This window comes from Lonchura striata, chromosome 33, assembly GCF_046129695.1.
Source record: "Lonchura striata isolate bLonStr1 chromosome 33, bLonStr1.mat, whole genome shotgun sequence".
In the NCBI taxonomy this organism is placed as follows: domain Eukaryota; kingdom Metazoa; phylum Chordata; class Aves; order Passeriformes; family Estrildidae; genus Lonchura; species Lonchura striata.
Genome location: NC_134635.1, coordinates 3,854,559 through 3,875,480, shown reverse-complemented (window position 1 = coordinate 3,875,480; position 20,922 = coordinate 3,854,559). Strand labels below are relative to the sequence as shown.

Sequence of the window (20,922 nt, the reverse complement as noted above, 5' to 3'; positions counted from 1 at the left end):
TTCCATCCCAAATCCAGGACAACTCCATGGATTCCATCCCAAATGCAGGAAAACTCCATGGATTCCACCCCAAATCCAGGACAACTCCATGCATTCCATCCCAAATCTGGAAAAATTCCATAAATTCTGACCCAAATCTGGGAGAATTCCATAAATTCTGACCCAAATCCAGGAAAATTCCATGGATTCCATCCCAAATCCAGGACTACTCCATGCATTCCGTCCCAAATCTGGAAAAATTCCATAAATTCTGACCCAAATCTGGGAAAATTCCATAAATTCTGACCCAGATCCGGGAAAATTCCATGGATTCCGTCCCAAATCTGGGCAAATTCCATCCCTAGTCTGGGAAAATGCCAGGAAAATCCCAGGAAAAGTTCCAGGAATTCCATTCCCTACCCAGGAAAACTCCATCCCAAATCCAGGAAAATCCCATAAATTCTGACCCAAATCCAGGAAAGGTCCACGGAGTCCATCCCAAATCCAGGAAAATTCCATTCCCAAATCCAGGAAAAGTCCATAAATTCTGTCCCAGTCCCAATCCAGGAGAATTCCATGATAACTCCCTCCCAAATCCAGGAAAATTCCACAAATTCCATTCCCAAATCCAGAAAAAGTCCGTTCCGAGTCCATGAAAATTCCACAAATTCTGTCCCCGGTCCATGAAAATTCCATGAATTCCTCTCCAGTCCAGGGAAATTCCATCCCAATCCAGGAGAATTCCATGAATTCTGTCCCAATCCAGGAGAATTCCATGAATTCCATCCCAAATCCAGAATTCCGTTCCCAGTCCCTCCATCCCGGGAAGAGCCAAATCCTCTTTTTCTCCTGGAAAATTCCCCCCCCAGAATTCCCAAATTTTCTGTTCCCCCTTTGGAACAGGAAAATCCCAAAAAACCCCAAAACCAAAAAAAAAGCCCAAAACCCCATCCCAAAAATTCCAAGGGCGCCCCTCCCCCCCAGCCTCTGGATGAGAATTCCCAGGAAAAAGGGGAATTATCCCAAAAATAGTTAAATATTCATAAATATTCCACTCTGAGGGGCGGGAATTGGGAAAAAAATGGGGAAAAATTGGGAAAAAATCTGGGGAAATTGGGAAAAAATTGGGGAAATTTCCCCTCCTGATCTGATAAAAAATGGGAATAAACCAGGACTGGGAGGGAATTTGTCTAATATAGACAAATATTCCAAGGAAAAAGGGGAAATCCCATGGAATGTCCCCGAATTCCCGGCGGGAATTTCCCTGGAGCCGGGCTGAGGGACAAATCAGCTTTTCCTAAAAAAAATGGGATTTTCTTGGCACAAAAAGCACCAAATTCTCAGTTTCTGATAAAAAATCGGGATTTCCCCAGCGGGAATTTGGGAAAAAAAGGAGTTTTTTCCATTAAAAAAAATCAGGGATGGAGCAGAAATCGGCTCCAGCTCTGGAATTTTGGGATTTTGGGGATGGATCCGGGTGGGAAATTCCTCATCCCGGTTTTTTTTTGTTTTTTTTTTTTTTTTTTTCCTATCCCAAAATCTGCTCCGGGAATTTTGTGGGATTGTCAGAGCTGTTAAAAAATGGGATTTAGGGATTGGGAAAGTGGGATTTGAGCCGGGATTTTGGAAGGAAATCCTTAAAAAATCCGGGGGGGAATCCCGGGATGGGCTCGGATTTGGAGAATCCAAAAAAATCCCAAACATTCCCCAAAAAATCCCCAAAAAATCTGCAAAAAATCCCCAAAATTCCCAAAAAAATCCAAAAAATTCTTCCCGGATTGTGGGAAAAGCTTCCCAAAATTCCTGCTGGGAAAAGGGCGGAGGAGCCAGGAGCTTTTCCAGGATTTCTCCTCCTTTTTTTCCCTTTTCCAGGGGATTTCCCATGGGAAACCTGGAGGAAATCTGAATAAAAATTAATAATTCATAATTAATAATCCCAGGAATTCCCACAGGGCTGAAAACCGGGATGAGATCGTATGGAAATTCCATGAAATTAAAAAAAACAAATCGGGATAAAAACCCCAAAAAAGCCAAAATTGACCCAAAAATTTCCCAGAAAAATTCGGCACGGCTCCGATTCCCGCTGGGAATTTTCCAGGAGTTCTCTCCCACTGTTTCATCCCGAAATCCGGGAATTCCTGGGAATTTCAGGTCCCTTTTCCCGAGGTTCCTGTCCCTGTGCTCGGGTTCCAGGGGGAATGCCGACGTTCCCGCTCTCATTCCCGGTTTTCCAGCTCCGGGATCGCTGGGAAAAGGAATTCCCAGGGATTTTGGGATCCATCGGCGCCGATTCACTGCAGAGAGAAAGAAACAGGGAATGAGGGAAAAGTGGGAATGAGGGAAAAGTGGGAATAAGGGAAAAGTGGGAATGAGGGAAAAGTGGGAATGAGGGAAAAGTGGGAATAAGGGAAAAGTGGGAATGAGGGAAAAGTGGGAATGAGGGAAAAGTGGGAATTCTCCCCGTGGAACATCTGGGGTTTATCCCAAGAATTCCCAGCCCTGGGGAAGGAGGGAGAAATCCGGGAATGCTCCGGGTGGGATTTGGGACGCTCCAGACCCCGAGGCTGAGGGATTTTCCTCCTTTTTGGGCAATTCCCGGGAATCCGGGCGGCCCCAAAGCCTGGAAATTCCCAGGAAATTCCGGGATCCACCCGCCCAGTCCCCGGGAATTCCCGGATTTTTTTTTTTCCATGGAAAACACTCACGAAGCTGATCTCGGTCTCCTGCAGCTCCTCCAGCTCCAGGGGCAGGGAGAGCCCGGGGGATCCGCTGGGAAAGCAACGGGAAAAACGGGAATTCTGGGGGGAAATCCCGGAAATCCCAGCCCTACAGCCCGAGCTCTGCTGCTCCCACGGAATCCTGAGGAAATCCTGGGAAAACCCCCCTGGAAAGCATTGGAAAATCCGGCTTTTCCCATGGAAAACGTGGAGAAAGAGGATATTCCATGAAAATTCCATGGAATTCTTTAGCCAAGAGGGTCCTCGGGAATTCCCAGACTAAAATCCCACGGACAGATGGAATGTTCCAGGATACTTCCTTCTGGGAATTCCCTGGAATTTGTGGATGGAGGGAGCATTCCCTGGGAATACCATGGGAATTCCAGGCCAGGCTGGGAGCAGGACACGTGAAAACATCCCGGATTTTGGGAATTTCCCAAGAATTCCCGAGAATTTTTCCCAGGAGTTTCCCTGGGAAAGAAGGGAGCCCGGAAAGCTCCAAATCCCGGGATTTCCTGGAAAAGATTCCGTAAAAACGCCGGATCCGGCCTCACCTGGGCAGGGACGCTCCGGGAGCTGCTCCGGGCCCCGGGTGAACTTCCACCCCCACGGACCTGCGGGAATTCGGGATCAGCCGGGCCCAAACCCGGGAATGATCCCAAATCCGGGAATGATCCCAAACCCCCCGGGAATGATCCCAAACCTTGGGAATGATCCCAAACCCTCGGGAATGATCCCAAACCCCGGGAATGATCCCAAACCCCGGGAATGATCCCGAACCCTTTCCCAATCCCAAACCCCGGGAATGATCCAAACCCCGGGAATGATCCCAAACCCCGGGAATGATCCCGAACCCTTTCCTGATCCCAAACCCCGGGAATGATCCCGAACCTTGGGAATGATCCCGAACCTTGGGAATGATCCCAAACCTTGGGAATGATCCCGAACCCTGGGAATGATCCCAAACCCCCCGGGAATGATCCCAAATCCGGGAATGATCTCGAACCTTGGGAATTATCCCAAACCTTGGGAATGATCCAAACCCTGGGAATGATCCCAAACCCCCGGGAATGATCCCAAACCTTGGGAATGATCCCGAACCTTGGGAATGATCTCGAACCTTGGGAATGATCCCGAACCCCGGGAATGATCCCAAACCCCCCGGGAATGATCCCGAACCTTGGGAATGATCCAAACCCGGGAATGATCCCGAACCCTTTCCTGATCCCAAACCCCGGGAATGATCCCGAACCTTGGGAATGATCCCAAACCTTGGGAATGATCTCGAACCTTGGGAATGATCCCAAATCCGGGAATGATCCCAAACCCCCTGGGAATGATCCCAAACCCCGGGAATGATCCAAACCCTGGGAATGATCCCAAATCCCCCGGGAATGATCCCAAACCCCGGGAATGATCCCAAACCCCCCGGGAATGATCCCGAACCCCAGGAATGATCCCGAACCTTGGGAATGATCCCAAACCCCAGGAATGATCCCAAATCCGGGAATGATCCCAAATCCCCCGGGAATGATCCAAAACCTTGGGAATGATCCCAAACCCCGGGAATGATCCCAAACCCTTTCCCGCTCCCAAATCCCTTTTCCCGATCCCAAATCCCTTTTCCCGCTCCCAAATCCCTTTTCCCGCTCCCAAATCCCTTTTCCCGATCCCAAATCCCTTTTCCCGATCCCAAATCCCTTTTCCCGATCCCACCTGCTCGGGGCCGGGGCAGCGCCGGGCAGAGAGCGCGGGAGCACGTCCGGCCGGGAGCCTGCCGGGAAACCGGGAATGGGAAACTGGGAATGGGAATGGGAAACTGGGAATGGGAAACCGGGAATGGGAACGGGAAACCGGGAATGGGAACGGGAACAGGAAACCGGGAATGGGAACGGGAAACCGGGAATGGGAAACCGGGAATGGGAACGGGAAACTGGGAATGGGAACGGGAAACCGGGAATGGGAAACCGGGAATGGGAACGGGAAACTGGGAATGGGAACGGGAAACTGGGAATGGGAAACCGGGAATGGGAAACCAGGAATGGGAACGGGAAACTGGGAATGGGAACAGGAAACCGGGAATGGGAACAGGAAACCGGGAATGGGAACAGGAAACCGGGAACGGGAAACTGGGAATGGGAAACCGGGAATGGGAATGGGAAACTGGGAATGGGAACAGGAACTGGGAATGGGAACAGGAACTGGGAATGGGAAACTGGGAATGGGAATGGGAACAGGAACTGGGAATGGGAATGGAACCAGGAATGGGAACGGGAAACTGGGAATGGGAAACTGGGAATGGGGATGGGAAACCTGGAATGGGAACGGGAATGGGAACGGGAAACTGGGAATGGGGATGGGAAACCGGGAATGGGGCCGAGAAACTGGGAATGGGATTGGGAATGGGAATGAGATGGGGAATGGGAATGGGATCGGGAATGGGGATAGGAACCTGCAACAGGAAACCAGGAATGGGAAACTGGGAATGGGATTGGGAAGCTGAGAATGGGACACTGGGAATAGGGACAGGAAACTGGGAATGGGAAACCGGGAATGCGATCGGGAAACCGGGGTTGGGAAACCGGGAATGGGAACGAGAACAGGAACGGGAAACCGGGAATGGGAACCGGGAACGGGAAACCGGGAATGAGAAACCGGGAATGGGAACGGGAATGGGAACTGGGAATGGGAACGAGAACAGGAACGGGAAACCGGGAATGGGAACCGGGAACGGGAAACCGGGAATGGGAAACCGGGAATGGGAACGGGAATGGGAACTGGGAATGGGAACAGGAACTGGGAATGGGAATGGAACCAGGAATGGGAATGGGAAACCGGGAATGCGATCGGGAAACCGGGAGTGGGGACGGGAACCTGCAATGGGAGCAGGAACGGGCTCAGGAAATGGGAACGGAGTCGGGATTTTTGGGATGAAAGGGGGATTCTGTGGGAGGGAAGCAGGGATTTTCGGGATAAGAGGAGGATTTTCGGGATAAAAGCGGGATCTTGGGACAGCTCACCTTGCTCCGGGTCCCCCTCGGGGCCCGGCGGGGCCGCGGCGTCCCCCGGGATCGGGATCGGGATCGGGATCGGGATCGGGGCCGGGATCCCGCCCTGGCAGCTCCTCCGGGGCACGGCGCCGCCGCCCCGGCTCTTCTTGGACGGCGAGGGCTTCACTGGGAACGGGAATTCCATGAAAACGGGATCTTCCCGCCACTCCGGGCCACGGAGGAGGAAAAGATCCGTAGGGAAAGCGTTTCCCAGGGAAATCAAAGCGCTTTTTCAGGGAGTTGTTGGGTTTTTTTTTTTTTTTTCCCAGGGAGTTTTTAGGGAAAGAGAAGCAGAAGGAAAAGGTTGGAAAAGTGGGGGGGGGAAAAAAAATCCCTAAAATATAAAATGCACTTTTCCAACCTTTCCAGGCAATTTTTATGGCATGGAAAAGAACAACGAGCTGAAAAAAAAACCAGGATAAAAAAAAAAGCGATAAAAAAGCAGGAAGAGGGGGGAAAAAAAAACCATTAAAAAAGAACTTTTCCAGCCTTTTTTTTCGGGGATAGAGAGGGAGAAAAGGTGAAAAAGGCCAGGAAAAATCTGGGAATGCCGGAATTCCGGGCACTCACGTGGGATCCGCCGGAACACCGTGTGGCACATGAAGCGTTGGAAGCGCTCGGCGTAGAAGCTGGGCCGGTGCACGGACACCGTGTCCTGGGGGCCGGGAGAACGGGAATGAGCCCGAAATCCGGGAATTCCGGGAATTCCGGGCAGGGCGGGGCGGATGCCGGGGCTCTGGGAGGAACCGCGGGAAACTCCAGGGGTTTGGGAATCAATTCCCAACATTCCCCACCTGAATTGCCCACCCGGGGATTGCGGGGGGAAATCCCAGGGATTCAAGGAAGGAAATCCCAGGGTTTTGGGAATAAATCCTAGGAATTCATGGGGGGAAATCCCAGGGATTCATGGGGGGAAATCCCAGGAATTCATGGGGGGAAATCCCAGGAATTCATGGGGGGAAATCCCAGGAATTCAGGGGGGAAATCCCAGGAATTCAGGGTGGGAAATCCCAGGAATTAATAGGGGGAAATCCCAGGAATTCAGGGTGGGAAATCCCAGGAATTCATGGGGGGAAATCCCAGGGTTTTGGGAACAAATCCCAGGAATTCATAGGGGGAAATCCCAGGAATTCAGGGTGGGAAATCCCAGGAATTCATAGGGGGAAATCCCAGGAATTCAGGGTGGGAAATCCCAGGGATTCAAGGAAGGAAATCCCAGGAATTCATGGGGGGAAATCCCAGGAATTCATGGGGGGAAATCTCAGGAATTCATGGGGGGAAATCCCAGGAATTCATAGGGGGAAATCCCAGGAATTCAGGGTGGGAAATCCCAGGAATTCATGGGGGAAAATCCCAGGAATTCATGGGGGGAAATCCCAGGAATTCAGGGTGGGAAATCCCAGGAATTCATGGGGGGAAATCCCAGGAATTCATGGGGGGAAATCCCAGGAATTCATGGGGGAAAATCCCAGGAATTCAGGGTGGGAAATCCCAGGAATTCATAGTGGGAAATCCCAGGAATTCATGGGGGGAAATCCCAGGAATTCAGGGTGGGAAATCCCAGGAATTCAGGGTGGGAAATCCCAGGAACTCAGGGTGGGAAATCCCAGGAATTCATGGGGGGAAATCCCAGGAATTCAGGGTGGGAAATCCCAGGAATTCAGGGTGGGAAATCCCAGGAACTCAGGGTGGGAAATCCCAGGAATTCATAGGAGGAAATCCCAGGAATTCAGGGTGGGAAATCCCAGGAATTCATAGGGGGAAATCCCAGGAATTCATGGGGGGAAATCCCAGGAATTCATGGGGGGAAATCCCAGGAATTCAGGGTGGGAAATCCCAGGGATTCAGGGTGGGAAATCCCAGGAATTCATGGGGGGAAATCCCAGGAATTCAGGGTGGGAAATCTCAGGAATTCATGGGGGGAAATCCCAGGAATTCAGGGGAACAAATCCCAGGAATTCAGGGTGGGAAATCCCAGGAATTCAGGGTGGGAAATCCCAGGAATTCATAGGGGGAAATCCCAGGAATTCATGGGGGAAAATCCCAGGAATTAATAGGGGGAAATCCCAGGAATTCATGGGGGGAAATCCCAGGAATTCATAGGGGGAAATCCCAGGAATTCAGGGTGGGAAATCCCAGGAATTCATAGGAGGAAATCCCAGGAATTCATGGGGGGAAATCCCAGGAATTCAGGGTGGGAAATCCCAGGGATTCAGGGTGGGAAATCCCAGGGATTCAGGGGGAAAAAATCTTAAAATGTGGAATTTCCCTCAAAAGTTAGGGATTTTCCTTTGAAATTGGGAGTTTTCCATAAAGATTGTGGGTTTTCCATGAGAAAGTGCCATTTTTCCTTAAAAAGGCCATTTTGCCCTCAAAAGATTCTGCTTTTCTGTAAAACTCCCCATTTTTTCCATTAAAACTCCCGTTTTTCCATGGAAATTCCCGTTTTTCCATGGAAATTCCCACTTTTGCCATAGAAATTTGTTTTCCACTCACCCCATCGTGCACCAGGGCCTTCCAGGAGTGCTCGAGCTTCTTCACGAACCTGTGGGGAGGGAATGGAGCAGAAATTCCCAGAAATTCCCATGGAATTCCCGGGACTCAGAGCCCCGGGGAAACTCGTGACCCAGGGGGATCCCAAGGCTTGGGAAATGCGGGTTAATTAACGGGTAATTAAGCAGTCATTGATGAGTGACCTGTAGGACTGCAGGACATCGATGATGCCGATGAAGAGCAGCAGCCGCTCCCCCCGGGAATTCCTGGCGGGAATTCCGCCCATCCTGGGAAAACGGGGAGCAGGGAACGGGTCAGGAATGGGAATGGGATCGGGAATGGGGAACGGATCAGGGAATGGGGAATGGATCCCAGTAAACTCCAGTCCATCCCAGTGACTCCCAGTGACTCCAGTCCATCCCAGTGACTCCAGTCCATCCCAGTGACTCCCAGTGACTCCCAGTCCATCCCAGTGACTCCAGTCCATCCCAGTGACTCCCAGTGACTCCCAGTGACTCCCAGTGACTCCCAGTCCATCCCAGTCCATCCCAGTGACTCCAGTCCATCCCCAGTGACTCCCAGTGACTCCCAGGCCATCCCAGTGACTCCCAGTCCATCCCAGTGACTCCCAGTCCATCCCAGTCCATCCCAGTGACTCCAGTCCATCCCAGTGACTCCAGTCCATCCCAGTCCATCCCAGTGACTCCCAGTCCATCCCAGTCCATCCCAGTGACTCCCAGTGACTCCAGTCCATCCCAGTGACTCCCAGTCCATCCCAGTGACTCCCAGTCCATCCCAGTGACTCCCAGTGACTCCAGTCCATCCCAGTGACTCCCAGTCCATCCCAGTGACTCCCAGTCCATCCCAGTGACTCCCAGTGACTCCCAGTGACTCCCAGTGACTCCCAGGCCATCCCAGTGACTCCCAGTCCATCCCAGTGACTCCCAGCGACTCCTAGTGACTCCCAGTGACTCCCAGTGACTCCCAGTCCATCCCAGTGACTCCCAGTGACTCCCAGTCCATCCCCAGTGACTCCCAGTCCATCCCAGTGACTCCCAGTCCATCCCAGTGACTTCCAGTCCATCCCAGTGACTCCCAGTCCATCCCAGTCCATCCCAGTGACTCCAGTCCATCCCAGTCCATCCCAGTGACTCCAGTCCATCCCAGTGACTCCCAGTGACTCCCGGTCCATCCCAGTGACTCCCAGGCCATCCCAGTCCATCCCAGTGACTCCCAGTGACTCCCAGTCCATCCCAGTGACTCCCAGTCCATCCCAGTGACTCCCAGTCCATCCCAGTCCATCCCAGTGACTCCCAGTCCATCCCAGTGACTCCCAGTCCATCCCAGTGACTCCCAGTGACTCCCAGTCCATCCCAGTGACTCCCAGTCCCTCCCAGTCCATCCCAGTCCATCCCAGTGACTCCCAGTCCCTCCCAGTGACTCCCAGTGACTCCCAGTCCCTCCCAGTGACTCCCAGTGACTCCCAGTCCCTCCCAGTCCATCCCAGTCCATCCCAGTCCCTCCCAGCCCCTCTCACTGGTCGTCAGAGTGGATGGGTCCCCCTCTCGGCGCCTCGCCCTGGATGGACTCCATGGCGGTGGAGTAGAGCGCATCCCAGTGACTCCCAGTGACTCCCAGTGACTCCCAGTGACTCCCAGTGACTCCCAGTCCATCCCAGTGACTCCCAGTGACTCCAGTCCATCCCAGTGACTCCCAGTCCCTCCCAGTCCATCCCAGCCCCTCCCAGCCCCTCTCACTGGTCGTCAGTGTGGATGGGTCCCCCTCTCGGCGCCTCGCCCTGGATGGACTCCATGGCGGTGGAGTAGAGCGCATCCCAGTGACTCCCAGTCCATCCCAGTGACTCCCAGTGACTCCCAGTCCATCCCAGTGACTCCCAGTCCCTCCCAGCCCCTCTCACTGGTCGTCAGTGTGGATGGGTCCCCCTCTCGGTGCCTCGCCCTGGATGGACTCCATGGCGGTGGAGTAGAGCGCATCCCAGTGACTCCCAGTGACTCCCAGTCCATCCCAGTCCATCCCAGTGACTCCCAGTCCCTCCCAGTCCATCCCAGTCCCTCCCAGCCCCTCTCACTGGTCGTCAGTGTGGATGGGTCCCCCCCTCGGCGCCTCGCCCTGGATGGACTCCATGGCGGTGGAGTAGAGCGCATCCCAGTGACTCCCAGTGACTCCCAGTGACTCCCAGTCCATCCCAGTCCCTCCCAGTCCATCCCAGTGACTCCCGGTCCCTCCCAGCCCCTCTCACTGGTCGTCAGTGTGGATGGGTCCCCCTCTCGGCGCCTCGCCCTGGATGGACTCCATGGCGGTGGAGTAGAGCGCTCTCTGCGCCGCGGGCCGGCCGCGCCCGTCGCCCGGGCGCTGCCCCGCGGCCGCGCGCTCGCGCTGCGCCTGGTCCAGGCTGTGGATGGCCACCAGCAGGCTGTAGTCCATGATCTTGAAGCTCTGCAGCACCTGCAGGGCGGGAGAGGCACGAGCCCCGTGAAGAAACCCCACAGCACCCCGAATTCCCCCAAAAAACTGATTAAAAACCACACAACACCCCGAATTCCCCCCAAAAAACTGATTAAAAAACCACACAGCACCCCGAATTCCCACCAAAAAACTGATTAAAAACCCCACAACACCCCGAATTCCCCCAAAAAACCTATTAAAAAACCCCACAACACCCCAAATTCCCCCCAAAAACTGATTAAAAACCCCACAACAGCCCGAATTCCCCCAAAAACTGATTAAAAACCCTACAACGCCTCAAATTCCCCCCAAAAACTGATTAAAAACCCCACAACACCCCGAATTCCCCCCAAAACCAATAACAAAACCCCAGAACCCCCCGATTCGCCACCAAAACCCCATGAAAACCCCCCGAACCCCCCGATTTCTCCCCAAAACCCAATATCAGAACTCCAGAACCCCCCGATTCCCCCCCAAAACCCCACGAACACCCCCCGAACCCCCTGATTCCCCCCCAAACCCAATAACAAACCCCCAGAACCCCCCGATTCCCCCCCAAAACCCAATAACAGAACTCCAGAACCCCCCGATTCCCCTGAAAACCCCACGAACACCCCCCGAACCCCCCGATTCCCCCAAAAACTAATATCAGAACCCCAGAACCCCCCGATTCCTCCCCAAAACCCCACGAACACCCCCCGAACCCCCCGATTCCCCCCCAAAACCACTATCAGAACTCCAGACCCCCCCGATTCCCCTGAAAACCCCATGAACACCCCCCGAACCCCCCGATTCCCCCCCAAAACCCAATAACAGAACTCCAGAACCCCCCGATTTCCCCCCAAAACCCAATATCAGAACCCCAGAACGCCTCGATTCCTCCCCAAAACCCCATGAACACCCCCTAAACCCCCCGATTTTCCCCAGAAACCAATAACAGAACCCCAGAACGCCCCGATTTCCCCCCAAAACCCCACGAACACCCCCCGAACCCCCCCGATTCCCCCCCAAAACCCAATATCAGAACTCCAGACCCCCCGATTCCCCCCCAAAACCCAATATCAGAACCCCAGAACCCCCCGATTCCCCTGAAAACCCCACGAACACCCCCCGAACCCCCCCGATTCCTCCCCAAAACCCCACGAACACCCCCCGAACCCCCCGATTTCCCCCCCAAAACCCAATAACAGAACCCCAGACCCCTCCAATTCTCCCCCAAAACCCAATGAAAACCTCCAGAACCCCCCGATTTCCCCCAGAAACCAATATCAGAACCCCAGAACGCCCCGATTCCTCCCCAAAACCCCACGAACACCCCCCGAACCCCCCGATTCCTCCCCAAAACCCCACGAACACCCCCCAAACCCCCCAATTTCCCCCCCAAAACCCAATAACAAACCCCCCGACTCCCCCCGGCGCGCGCCCGAGCCCGCCGCGGACCAGGCAGTCGCGCTGCAGCGTCTTGCACAGGGCGCTGTGCATGTCGGCGTCCAGGAAGAGCCCGTCGGGCAGGTCCTGCAGGAAGTCCAGGTCCTTGAAGGTGGGGCAGGGCTTGTCGCGCTCGCGGGCCGAGGCGCGGCGCTTGCAGGTGGAGCCCTTGAGGTCGTACTTGAGGTGCATGCGCACGGAGCGCGGCAGCAGGTTGTTCATGACGGCGATGCGGATGTTGCGCCCGCCCGCCTGCACGCAGTACAGCCCGTAGAACTTGGGCAGCAGCGTGCGCGGGTTCTGGTTCAGGTTCTGCGGGGATGGGGATGGGGACGGGTCAGGGGCGGCGTGGCACAGCGGGGACAGATTCCGAGTGGAGGTTCTAGTGAGGTTTGAACTAAAGGGATGGCTGCTGGAATCGGTACTGAAGGAATTGCGACTGGAATCTGTGCTGAAGGAACTACCACTGGAATCTGTACTGAAGGAATTCCGACTGGAATCTGTACTGAAGGAACTCCTACTGAAGTTTGTACTAAAGGAATTCCGACTGGAATCTGTACTGAAGGAACTCCTACTGAAGATCCTGTGAGAATTTGTACTAAAGGAATTCCTACTGAAGATCCTATGAGAATTTGTACTAAAGGAATTCCGACTGGAATCTGTACTGAAGGAACTCCTACTGAAGATCCTGTGAGAATTTGTACTAAAGGAATTCCAACTGGAATCTGTACTAAAGAAATTCCTACTGAAGATCCTATCAGAATTTGTACTAAAGGAATTCCTACTGGAATCTGTACTGAAGGAACTCCTACTGAAGATCCTGTGAGAATTTGTACTACAGAAATTCCTACTGGAATCTGTACTAAAGGAATTCCTACAGAAGATCCTGTGAGAATTTGTACTAAAAGAATTCCTACTGAAGTTTGTACTAAAGGAATTCCGACTGGAATCTGTACTGAAGAAACTACCACTGGAATTTGTACTAAAGGAATTGCTACTGAAGTTCCTATGAGAATTTGTACTAAAGAAATTCCTACTGGAATTTGTACTGAAGAAACTACCACTGAAATTTGTACTAAAGAAATTCCTACTGGAATTCGTACTAAAGAAATCCCTATTGAAGTTCCTATGAGAATTTGTACTAAAGAAATTCATACTGAAGTTTGTACTAAAGAAATTCCTACTGGAATTTGGACTAAATGAATTACTACTGAAGTTTCTGCTGAAATTTGTACTGAAGAAATTCCTACTGGAATTTGTACTAAAGAAATTCCTACTGGAATTTGTACTAAAGAAATTCCTACTGGAATTTGTACCAAAGAATCCTACTGAAAATTGTACTAAAGAAATTCCTAATGAAGTTTCTGTGGCTGAAATTTGTACTAAAGAAATTGCCACTGAAATTGTTGGGGTTTTCCATGGATTGCTGGGGTTTTCCATGGATTGTTGGGGTTTTCCATGGGTTTTTGGGGTTTTCCATGGATTGTTGGGGTTTTCCATGGGATTTTAGGGTTTTCCATGGATTGTTGGGGTTTTCCATGGATTGCTGGGGTTTTCCATGGATTGCTGGGGTTTTCCATGGATTGTTGGGGTTTTCCATGGATTGCTGGTGTTTTCCATGGATTGTTGGGGTTTTCCATGGATTGCTGGGGTTTTCCATGGATTGTTGGGGTTTTCCATGGGATTTTAGGGTTTTCCATGGATTGTTGGGGTTTTCCATGGATTGCTGGGGTTTTCCATGGGTTTTTGGGGTTTTCCATGGATTGCTGGGGTTTTCCATGGATTGCTGGGGTTTTCCATGGATTGCTGGGGTTTTCCATGGATTGCTGGGGTTTTCCATGGGTTTTTGGGGTTTTCCATGGATTGTTGGGGTTTTCCATGGATTGCTGGGGTTTTCCATGGATTGTTGGGGTTTTCCATGGGTTTTTGGGGTTTTCCATGGATTGCTGGGGTTTTCCATGGATTCCTGGTGTTTTGGGCTTGGAAAGGGCCCCAACCCAGAGCCGCCAGCCCAAGGCTGCTGCCTCCAGCCATGTGAAGGAGTTTGCAGGGATTTCCTGGGAATTCCCAAGGAATTCCCGAGGATTTCCCGGGGGATTCCCGGCATTCCCGAGCTCTCACCATGTAGTACCCGGGCAGGAGCTTCTGCAGGAACTCGGCCTCCTTGTGCTGCACGGTTTTGATGATGAACTCGTCGTCGCTGGAGACGTAGAAGAGCGAGCCGCTGGCGCCCGAGTTGGAGAGCTCGATCAGGGGCTCGCTGCAGAGCGAGCACTGCGGGGACAGGGAACGGGAATGGGATTGGGAATGGGAATGGGATTGGGATTGGGAATGGGTACTGGGAATGGGATTGGGAATGGGATTGGAACGGGGATTGGGAATGGGATTGGGAACAGGGATTGGTGCCCGAGTTGGAGAGCTCGATCAGGGGCTCGCTGCAGAGCGAGCACTGCGGGGACAGGGAACGGGAATGGGACTGGGAATGGGAATGGGATTGGGTACTGGGAATGGGATTGGGAATGGGTACTGGGAATGGGAACGGGAATGGGACTGGGAATGGGATTGGGAACGGGGATTGGCGCCCGAGTTGGAGAGCTCGATCAGGGGCTCGCTGCAGAGCGAGCACTGCGGGGACAGGGAACGGGAATGGGATTGGGATTGGGAATGGGTACTGGGAACGGGGATTGGGTACTGGGAATGGGATTGGGAATGGGACTGGGAACTGGGAATGGGTACTGGGAATGGGATGGGGTACTGGGAATGGGATTGGGAATGGGATTGGGTACTGGGAATGGGATTGGAACAGGGATTGGTGCCCGAGTTGGAGAGCTCGATCAGGGGCTCGCTGCAGAGCGAGCACTGCGGGGACAGGGAACGGGAATGGGATTGGGATTGGGAATGGGTACTGGGAACGGGGATTGGGTACTGGGAATGGGATTGGGAATGGGACTGGGAACTGGGAATGGGTACTGGGAATGGGATGGGGTACTGGGAATGGGATTGGGAATGGGATTGGGTACTGGGAATGGGATTGGAACAGGGATTGGTGCCCGAGTTGGAGAGCTCGATCAGGGGCTCGCTGCAGAGCGAGCACTGCAGGGACAGCGCGTTGGGAACGGGATCAGGGATGGGATTGGGAATGGGATTGGGAACAGGAATAGGGATTGGGATGAAAATGGGGTGGGATTGGGCTGGGCATGGGCTGGAAATGGTCTGGGGTTGGGCTGGGAAAAGCGGAAAAGAGAATTTCAAGGAAGTCCAGAGAAGGAAAAAAGGAAACCAGAAAAGGAGAAGGAAATTTTAGGGAAGGGAAAAAGGGAAAAGGGAAAGGGAATTCCAGGGAAGGGAAAAGGGGAAGGCAAAGGGAATTCGGCGCCCAGCTCACCAGGTAGTCGTCGGGGCGGATCCCGAAGAGCTCCCGGAAGTAGCGGAAGGCCACGGGCGCGTAGGTCTTGAAGCGGAAATCGTTGTAGTGGTGGGCGGGGGTCAGGTTGCTGCCCTCGCTGCGGGGACACGGAACGTTCCGGACGGGATCCGCGGGACGGGATCCACGGGATGGGATGGATGGGATGGGATCCACGGGATCCACGGGATGGGATGGATGGGATCCACGGGATGGGATCCATGGGATGGGATGGGATCCATGGGATGGGATGGGATCCATGGCATGGGATGGGATCCATGGGATGGGATGGGATGGGATGGGATGGGATGGGATGGGATGGGATGGGATCCATGGGATGGGATGGGATAGGATCAATGGGATGGGTTCCATGGGATGGGTTCCATGGGATGGGACCCATGGGATGGATGGGATGGGATGGAATGGGATGGGATGGGATGGGATGGGATGGGATGGGATGGGATGGGACTGAAGGGATGGGATCAATGGGATGGGATGGGATCCATGGGATGGGTTTCATGGGATGGGACCCATGGGATGGGATCCATGGGATGGGACCCATGGGATGGGATGGGATGGGATGGGATGGGACTGAAGGGATGGGATCAATGGGATGGGATCAACGGGATGGGATGGGACTGAAGGGATGGGATCAATGGGATGGGATCAACGGGATGGGATGGGTTCCATGGGATGGGACCCATGGGATGGATGGGATGGGACTGAAGGGATGGGATCAATGGGATGGGATGGGTTCCATGGGATTGGACCCATGGGATGGGACCCATGGGATGGGATGGGACTGTAGGGATGGGACATTCCGGAGGCGGGCTGGCCCCGGGGCGCCCACCTGGGGAAGAAGATGCTCTCCACGACGTAGAAGTCCTGCATGAGCACGTCGCGCTCGGGCTTGGTGCTCAGGCTGCCCACGGTGTAGGTGATGCCCAACTGGATGGCGCCCTTCAGCGCCGACGACGTGGTCTGGGAACGGGAACGGGTGACAGCGGGAACGGCGACACGGGAACAACAGCGGGAATGGGAACGGGTGACAGCGGGAACTGGGACACGGGAAAACAGCGGGAACGGGAACGGGGACACGGGAAAACAGCGGGAATGGGAATGGGGACACGGGAAAACAGCGGGAATGGGAACGGGAACGGGTGACAGTGGGGACACGGGAAAACAGTGGGAATGGGAACGGGGACATGGGAACAACAGCGGGAATGGGAACGGGGACACGGGAAAACAGCGGGAATGGGAACGGGGACACGGGAAAACAGTGGGAATGGGAACGGGGACACGGGAACAACAGCGGGAATGGGAACGGGAATGGGTGACAGCGGGAATGGGAACGGGGTGACAGTGGGAATGGGAATGGGGACACGGGAACAACAGCGGGAATGGGAACGGGGTGACAGCGGGAACGGCGACACGGGAAAACAGCGGGAATGGGAACGGGAATGGGAACAGGGACAATGGGGACAATGGGGTTACAGCGGGAACGGGGACACGGGAACAACAGCGGGAATGGGAACGGGGTAATGGGGTGACAGCGGGAACAGGGACACAGGAACAATGGGAAAACAGCGGGAATGGGAACGGGGTAACGGGGTGACAGCGGGAACGGGGACACGGGAACAACAGCGGGAATGGGAACGGGGACAATGGGGACAATGGGGTTACAGCGGGAACGGGGACACGGGAACAACAGGAAAACAGCGGGAATGGGAACGGGAATGGGAACAGGGACAATGGGGACAATGGGGTTACAGCGGGAACAGGGAAACGGGAACAACGGGAACAACAGCGGGAATGGGAACGGGGTGACAGCGGGAAGGGGGACACGGGAACAACGGGAAAACAGCAGGAATGGGAACGGGGACAATGGGGTTACAGCAGGAACAGGGACACAGGAATAACAGCGGGAATGGGAACGGGGACAATGGGGACAATGGGGTGACAGTGGGAACGGGGACACGGGAACAACAGGAAAACAGCGGGAATGGGAATGGGGTAACAGGGTTACAGTGGGAATGGGGAAACGGGAAAAACGGGAAAACAGCGAGAATGGGAATGGGGACAACAGGAAAAATGGGAATAACAGCGGGAATGGGAATGGGGCTAACAGGGTTACAGCGGGAACGGGAAAATGGGAACAACAGGGAAACAGCGGGAATGGGCACAACAGGGACAACGGGGTTACAGCGGGAATGGGAACGGAGGGGATTACAGCAGGAATGGGAATGGGAATGGGCTGGGAATGGGAATGGAATGGGAATGGGACTGGACAAGGGTTACAGCAGGAATGGGAATGGGAACAATGGGATTGCAGTAGGAATGGGGCTGGGAACGGGAATTACAGCAAGAGTGGGAACTACAGTGGGAATGGGGCTGGGAATGGCCGGGGTGCAGCAGGAACAGGAAAAACAGGATGGGAATGGGAGAGATTTGATGGGAATGGTAACGGGAGCTCAGTGGGAATTCAGTGGGAATGGGAACTCAGTGGGAATGGGAAGGATCCAACAGGAACAGACAGAATTCAGTGGGAACAGGAGGAATTCAATGGCAATTAAAATCGGAAAAAAGCCCCAAAAATTCCCTTCTTCTGTCACTTCCGTCGTTTCCATGGAATCTCTTCTCATTCCCACAGCAATCCTGGGCAAAATTCCTTGGGAAAAGGGAATAAAAAGTGGGAATTTACCTTTTTGTAGGTGGTCTCCCCTGTGGAATCCACTCCTCTGTGGCCTTTCCGGATGGTTTGGGATCCTCCCGGCATCTTGGGAAAAGAAAAAATGGGAAGAGAGAGAAAAATGAGAAAATTTTATTTCTTCCAGGATTTTTCCCATCCAAAACCTCCTGGAAAAGTTTGGTTTTATTCCTGGAATCCATGGAAAGCTAGGCTGGGTTTCCCCCCATGGTAATTCCAAGGTTCCAGAAGGAATTTTAGGAAAGCTGAGAATCCAAATCCGGTGATTCCTGGCCCAGGGATCCAAGGATTCATCCAGGAGTTGTAAAATTGAATTTTTCCAAGGATTTTGGAGGTGGTTCCAGGATAAATGTGGGTTTTGGAGCAGGAATTCCCTTGGGAAGGGTAAATCCCCAAAATTCCCATGGGAGAAGCTGCCAGGGTCAGGCAGGCTTGCATAAAAGAGCAGGAAAAGCTGGAATTTGGGAATTTTCCAGGCTGGAACTCACCTCAGGAGTCAGGGATTTCTTGAAGGTGTTGGATCCTGCCAAAAGAAAGGGAAAATCCACGCTCAGAGAGGATCGATCCCAGGAAAGCAGGGGAAAATCCCAGCAAAACCCCAGGAAAAATCCCACAAAAACTGGGAAAAACCCTACAAAACACAAAAACTGAATTATCCCGCCTGCATAAGCTGCTCTCCTGGGGTTCCTGACTGCAAATTCCCAAAAAACCCCACGGATGCAGAGCCAGAAAATCAGGGATCAGGCCACAGATCCTTCCAGGGAAAACCGAGGAGCAGGGAACTCTTTCCCAGATGGAATCTCCATGGACCTGGGCCCAAAACGTAAGGTGGAAAAGGAGATTTGGAGCTGGAAAAAGTGGGATAAAGGGCTGGATTCCCCCAGGAACCCCGCCAAGTTCAGGAAAAGGCAGGAAAAGGAAAAACGCCGGCTCTAAAAGCCAAAAGTTTGCTTTTTTATCCCAGAAAAAAGGCTCCAAGCCAGCGAATTCCTGATTTTTCTTTTCCAGCCCTTTCCCTGGCTGCTTTTCCCGCTGAGCCAGACAAACCCCGCGGGTCTGCTGCCCATTCCCGGCTCTTCCCGGGGTTTTTCTGGGAATTCGGGATCCCCGCGAGCCCTGCCCACCCCCGTGAGTCACCGGACGGGAACGGGAATCGGATTTCCCTGGCACCAACAAACTTCTCCCTCCCCGCCCCAGTCCCACTCTGCTTTTCCTTTTTTTTTGGGAATTTCGGGCCTCTGGAGTGCCCCCCGTGCGTTCCCGGGTTTTCCACAGGGAAAGGGAAGCTCGGAATTCGGATTTTCCAGGGAAAATCTGGGCCCTGCCACCCCCCACGGCACCTCAGACACCCCCAGATCCCCCAAAATTCCCTCAGGAAGCTCAAGCCCCCTCCCCAAAAAAGTTCCCCCACAAAATAACCCCATAAAGACCCCCAAAACTCCCCCTCAGCCCCACAGTTCTACACCCCCCAAAAAACCATAAAGACCCCCAAAAATCCCCCTCAGCCCCACAGTTCTACACCCCCCAAAAAACCATAAAGACCCCCAGAAATCCCCCTCAGCCCCACAGTTCTACACCCCCAAAAGAGACCCCCAAAACCCCCTCAGTCTCCCAGCCATAACCACCCACAACCCCAAAGACCCCCCAAAAAACCCCTCACGACCCCAGACCCCTCATAACCCCCAAATCCCCCTCAGAACACCTCAAATCAACTTCATAACCCCCAAATCCTCCTCAAAACCCCCAAATCTCCCTCATAACCCGCCACATCCCCCTCATTACACCCATATCCCCCCATAACCCCCCAAATCTCCCTCAGAACACCTCAAATCCCCCAAATCCCCCAATAACCCCCACCCAGACCCCTCATAACCCCTCAAATCCTCTTCATAATCCCCAAATCCCCCTCATTACACCCATATCCCCCCATAACCCCCCAAATCTCCCTCATAACCCCCAAATCCCCCTCATAACCCCCAAATCCCCCAATAACCCCCACCCAGACCCCTCATAACCCCTCAAATCCTCTTCATAATCCCCAAATCCCCCTCATTACACCCATATCCCCCCATAACCCCCCAAATCTCCCTCAGAACCCCTCAAATCCCCCTCATAACCCCCAGATCCCCCAATAACCCCCATACCCCTCATAACCCCTCAGATCATCTTCATAATCCCCAAATCCCCCTCATAAACCCCCAAATCCCCCTCAAAACCCCCCAGACCCCTCATTACCACCCAAATGCGCCCCAGAACCCCTCCAAGCCTCCTCATTACCCCCAAATCCCCCTCAAAACACCTCAAATCCCCCTCACGACCCCCCAAGAGCCCCCCTCAGCCCCCCACGCCCTCAGAGCCCCCTCGCCCCCGCGCTCCCCGCGCATGCCCCGGCGCCCCCAGAGCCGCCCAGGCCCCTCCCCGGGCCCCGGCCCCCGCTCCGGGCCCCGTTCCCGGCCGGTACCGCCGGGGCCGCCACCGCTGCCGCCGGGCTCGGGCCCCGCCGCCGCCATCTTGGAGCGCGCGCTGCGCCCCCGCCCGCCGCGCCCGGCCCCGCCCCCGCCCCGCGGGCCCCGCCCCTTTCCGCGCAGACCACGCCCCCCGCCCATTGACAAGGCTTTGTGTGCGGGCACGGACACGCCCACCCGCGGCGAGGCCACGCCCCTCGCGGCTAAACCACGC

At 54.1% G+C, this 20,922-nt stretch overlaps 2 protein-coding genes and 1 long non-coding RNA gene across 3 annotated transcripts; all 3 read right to left on the bottom strand.

The window, feature by feature from the left end:
- Positions 1 to 138: 138 nt before the first annotated feature.
- On the bottom strand, positions 139 to 950 carry LOC144247804 (uncharacterized). The gene is made up of 2 exons (XR_013341328.1): positions 591 to 950; positions 139 to 205 (listed from the first exon to the last, which is right to left on the bottom strand). It is a non-coding gene; the product is annotated as an uncharacterized LOC144247804 (long non-coding RNA).
- A 1,507-nt stretch (positions 951 to 2,457) lies between these two features.
- Positions 2,458 to 10,052, bottom strand: LOC144247758 (phosphatidylinositol 4-phosphate 5-kinase type-1 alpha-like). Its single transcript, XM_077789340.1, has 9 exons — positions 9,997 to 10,052; positions 8,443 to 8,526; positions 8,243 to 8,291; positions 6,317 to 6,401; positions 5,717 to 5,872; positions 4,413 to 4,470; positions 3,251 to 3,310; positions 2,685 to 2,748; positions 2,458 to 2,478 (listed from the first exon to the last, which is right to left on the bottom strand). The coding sequence occupies exons 1-9, from the start codon at positions 10,050 to 10,052 to the stop codon at positions 2,458 to 2,460; spliced, it is 633 nt and encodes a 210-aa protein (XP_077645466.1).
- A 258-nt stretch (positions 10,053 to 10,310) lies between these two features.
- Positions 10,311 to 20,776, bottom strand: LOC144247803 (phosphatidylinositol 4-phosphate 5-kinase type-1 alpha-like). Its single transcript, XM_077789438.1, has 8 exons — positions 20,705 to 20,776; positions 18,732 to 18,766; positions 18,238 to 18,312; positions 16,387 to 16,517; positions 15,519 to 15,636; positions 14,255 to 14,407; positions 12,146 to 12,445; positions 10,311 to 10,705 (listed from the first exon to the last, which is right to left on the bottom strand). Exons 1-8 carry the CDS (start codon positions 20,751 to 20,753, stop codon positions 10,496 to 10,498), a joined length of 1,071 nt encoding a protein of 356 aa, XP_077645564.1. The 5' UTR covers positions 20,754 to 20,776; the 3' UTR covers positions 10,311 to 10,495.
- Positions 20,777 to 20,922: the final 146 nt, after the last annotated feature.

Coding starts and splice junctions, on each gene's coding strand:
- LOC144247803 (XM_077789438.1), bottom strand. CDS start 20,753: ATGGCGGCGGCGGGGCCCGAGCCCGGCGGCAGCGGTGGCGGCCCCGGC. Junction 14,408..15,518: donor TCCGCCCCGACGACTACCTG/GTGAGCTGGGCG, acceptor CTGTCCCCGCAG/TGCTCGCTCTGCAGCGAGCC. Junction 12,446..14,254: donor TCCTGCCCGGGTACTACATG/GTGAGAGCTCGG, acceptor CCATCCCCGCAG/AACCTGAACCAGAACCCGCG.
- LOC144247758 (XM_077789340.1), bottom strand. CDS start 10,052: ATGGAGTCCATCCAGGGCGAGGCGCCGAGAGGGGGACCCATCCACACT. Junction 8,292..8,442: donor GATGTCCTGCAGTCCTACAG/GTCACTCATCAA, acceptor CCCTCCCCACAG/GTTCGTGAAGAAGCTCGAGC. Junction 4,471..5,716: donor CGAGGGGGACCCGGAGCAAG/GTGAGCTGTCCC, acceptor GTTTCCCGGCAG/GCTCCCGGCCGGACGTGCTC.